Source organism: Merops nubicus, unplaced genomic scaffold, assembly GCF_000691845.1.
Source record: "Merops nubicus isolate BGI_N331 unplaced genomic scaffold, ASM69184v1 scaffold27257, whole genome shotgun sequence".
Taxonomy (NCBI): domain Eukaryota; kingdom Metazoa; phylum Chordata; class Aves; order Coraciiformes; family Meropidae; genus Merops; species Merops nubicus.
Genome location: NW_008618848.1, coordinates 1 through 3,977, shown reverse-complemented (window position 1 = coordinate 3,977; position 3,977 = coordinate 1). Strand labels below are relative to the sequence as shown.

The window sequence follows — 3,977 nt, the reverse complement described above, 5'->3', positions numbered from 1 at the left end:
AAGCAGTGTGAGGCTCAGCTGTCTGCAGAATGCTTTGAAACCCTTGGATTAGTATTAAAAGAAATGCAATTAGCAGCCTCTCCAATCAGAGGAGCACTGGTGCTCAGTTTGAAGTGTGCAGTAACTGGAGCTGTGGCTCGTCCCAGGCAGGGAATAACATTTCTTGGGGCTTCTAATTGACTGTGTGGTTCTGAAAAAAATCTTTGTGGAAATATCAAAAGCTTTTAGAAGCACAGTGAACTCCTCCTAGGTTTTGGCCTAATTGATTAGTGCAAGAGCCACTTCCCAGTAACAACTTCAGATTTTATGAGGTATGAGTAACTGTGTCTGAGCAGAGGCACAGAATGGGATTAACACATGCTCATGTTAGTGTTCCTCAGCTTTCAAAGGCTTTTGCTTTGTGCTGAAGGAAAGAATTTACTTCACTGAAGAGAGCTGAGACCAATCAATTCCAGAAGGAAGAATCACTTCAATCCAGAACTCCTGAATCAAAAGCCTTACAGACTTTAATGCCAGCAATTAATACCTTGTGCCTGTTCTAGATGAACAAATGGAATAGCTTTCCTGAAACCCCACTACTTAATCAATCCTGAAGGTTTGGAAGTGATTTTCAAGTCCTCCTGCTTAATATTTAAATACCTTCTCAGAAAGAAAGAGATTGAGCAAATTTCAGAGGCAAACATGATCTAACCTTAGAGAAAGGGCTGCCCCAAGCTCTGAGGAAACACAGAGGGGCAGCAAGTGTTGGCAGTTGTCCCAGTGTGTCACAGGATGGCTCAACAAGTGCCTTGTCACATCTCCCCTGCCACTGGTGACAGAGGATCCTGTCATCAGCCTCAACAGGCTGCCAGGGGACTGCAAGAAATGTATCCCAGCTTTTCTGAGAGAGCATCTCTTGAAAAACCTGCATGAAATCCAGGATCCAATCCCTTCCCTGGCATCTGCAAGAGATGCTGCTGCACGAGTCCATCTTGTGGAAGGCAGAAGCTAGAAAACTGTTCTAGCTACTAATTTCAAACTGATTAAATGAATAATAGTTATGACTACAGCAACTAACTAATGTAGCCATAGCAGCTTAATGCATAAATGCTTTTAAAAGATTCTTTTGTAGAGAGCTGAACAAATTTTCAGTGTTAGACTAGTACCTGAAAGAACACGAGTGAACATTTCAACCTTAGAGATCTTCTTATTTCTTGGCCCACTGCAACAGGTCATATATTTTTAAAGACTTCAGATTTACACTTGGCCATAATCCTGAGGCACTGTCAAATTTTGCAGCTGTTATCAGTGACACTCTCCTATTTCTAGGACAAAATGAATCTCAGCATGGTCTCTGTGTGAATCACCTACAGAAACACCCTCAGTTTAGATAAGCACCTTGCCTACAACTCAAAGCAATCAGAACTAATTAATCCAGAATCCTTTATAAGCTTACCTGCTTCTGCAATGATGGCCTGAGCCAAAGGAAAAAAAGAAGTGTTAAAATATTTCCTGGAATGCCAATTTGAAACATCAAAATTCCTGAAACATCAGGGCCAGATGAACGTAAAACACCCCTGCAAATCTGCACACAGCAAAGCCACATTCTCACTGTAGAACAGTTCCAATCATTAGCCCTAAAACCACAAGCTCTTCCACTGAAGCTGCATGGAGAGCCAGAGATGTAACCCCTGTGATCACAGCCAGGAGCAGCAGAAGGGCTGAGCTGTTAACTCAGGACAGAAGATGAATGCTGGTCATTACTTCACAGCCTAGCACCCTCGTGAAGGGGAGAGATAAAAGCCAGTTGATGCAATATCTGCAAAGGTCTCTGGACTCTATCTCTGTGGTTTTTAATTAAATATTTGGAACGAGGCCACTGTCACTACAGTCATTAAGAAAAGTCAGGTCATGTAGAAAAAAAAATAGGGGAGGGGGAGGAATCACTCAACAAATAGTTGCATTACTGTCACTCAGCTGAAATCATCCTAATGGCAACATATAGAATACAAATATTCAAAGTCTGACTGCATTCAAAGTGGCAGCCAAAACACTGGAAACTCATTATATCATTCCAGTATTACAGCCCCTTCCACTTCCAGTTTCATTATAATCACACCCAGCTCACACTGTTCAAATGTTTCCATTGGTTTTGTCTCCAGCCCTCAGAATCAATGAGCTATTTTGGTAGGAAGGGATTCCTCCTCTTTGCTAAAACCTTGGGCCAAGACTTTCCTACAGAACTAATGACATTGCAGGTCTGAAGTCCAGCTCAGTCCCTTGCAGAACACAAGTGAAAGAGCCTTTCCCAGCTGGCAAGTCCCCCCTGCTTTGTACCAGCAGATGATGATTTTGTTTAAACTGACTGCTTGCATCATCTCTTTTCTCTTGTAAATCCATTCCAATGATTTCACAGCCCTGCTAAAAACAATGGATTCATTTCCTATCAAGGCCATCATGGTCATTTCTTCTCTCAGACAGAACTATGCTACAGAAAGCCTCAGAGAAACGTGCTAGTCACCCCTTTAACAGGATAACATCATCACATTTTAGGCTTCAATGACTGATTGCAAACCCCAGCAAAGAAAACGTGCAGAAACACTGTGGTTTGTAGGACAAAACACATCTTGTTCTGGAGCCAGACTGTGGAGACCTGCCTTGCAAAGGTCATCAGATTAGCAGCCAGACAAGCACGTTATCCAAGGCTGCAGTGCTCCATGGTGGTCTGCAGGGGAAGGTGTTCAGGAGTGTCCACATCAGAGAAATAAGAAAAATTCTCATAATCAATGTCTTACTCAAATAAAGAGTATTTGGAACAGTCCCAGCACCACGGCAGAGGAGAATTTAATCATTAAATTTCCTAAGAGTAAAAAGAAGGGACTGCAGTGCTTGTCCATAGCTCTTATTCACAAGTAAACCCATCAGTTCCTTGCTCTGGACACAACTCACCTATATGAGTCTCCATCTCTGTTGTAGTCACACAATAGATAGTCTTTTCCTACCACCTTATCTCGTGCAATCTTCAATGGCTGGTCAACAGAGGAGAGGAGATCTTCACAGAGGCTTGGGACCTAAGGAAACAACAGGGAGGGAAGAGAGAATAGCACATTAAGGTTAAAAGAGACTGGCATCCCTAAGGACAGATTTTGTTATTAACAACCCACATCAGTCCCAAAGCCACAAACCCTTTAAAAAAAACACACCAAAAAGCAAGCTGCACTTCAGTTATAACACAACCCTCTGCTCCCACCTCCAATAATTTCAGATTACCTAACCACCAGTGTGGTCCAGTACAGTTAAATATATACAATATATACATTCCCAAAGTCAGCTCCTTGCCAAGGACGGCCAGCAAAGGGATTGTCAAGGACTGATGAAAAAGGTCAATATTTATAGTGGAGCAGAAAAGAGGGAGCTGCTAACAGAACACGCCATGCCTCCACCAGAATCTATTTTTCACAAGTTCCCACTTTGGGCAGAGTTCAGAAGAGTTTCCAGGCAGCTGGCCAAACATGACCACGTTGGCCAATAAAAACATGTGTGTGTCTGTGTGCGTGCACACGGAGAAATCAAACCTCTCCTACACAGGTAGCTCTTCAAGGAGTCACAATCCCAGCTGCCTCCTTGCACTTCACGTGGAGAACGACTACCAGAGCTGCTTTTGACATGGCAGAGGGGCTTTGATGTCCTGCCAGGAGATGACATGTTACAGCCTGGAGCCAGCAAGCACGAGCAAATCACACCAGTCCCACCCCCTGGCTCTGGAGCTGATGGCAGCCCCCTCACCAGGAAAATCCCAAGCACAAATACAGGCTGGGCATGGAGTGGATTGAGCCCAGCCCTGAGGGGAAAGGCTTGGGGGTGTTGTTTGAAGGGTCAACATGAGCCAGCAACGTGCAGGTACAGGCCAGAAAGCCCCAGCATGGGCAGCAGAGTGAGGGAGGGGATCCTCCCCCCATCTCCACTCTCAGGAGACCCCACCCAGAGCACTGCATCCA

General features: G+C 44.3%; 1 protein-coding gene across 1 annotated transcript in view; it reads right to left on the bottom strand.

The window, feature by feature from the left end:
* Positions 1-3,050, bottom strand: part of CAPZB (capping protein (actin filament) muscle Z-line, beta) — a gene marked incomplete at its 5' end in the record, with an annotated part of 32,143 nt that extends 29,093 nt beyond the window's left edge. The window contains one exon of the mRNA XM_008943599.1: positions 2,929-3,050. Coding sequence (XP_008941847.1) covers positions 2,929-3,050 — 122 coding nt within the window. The remainder of the gene's footprint in view (positions 1-2,928) is intronic.
* Between the last annotated feature and the right edge of the window lie 927 nt (positions 3,051-3,977).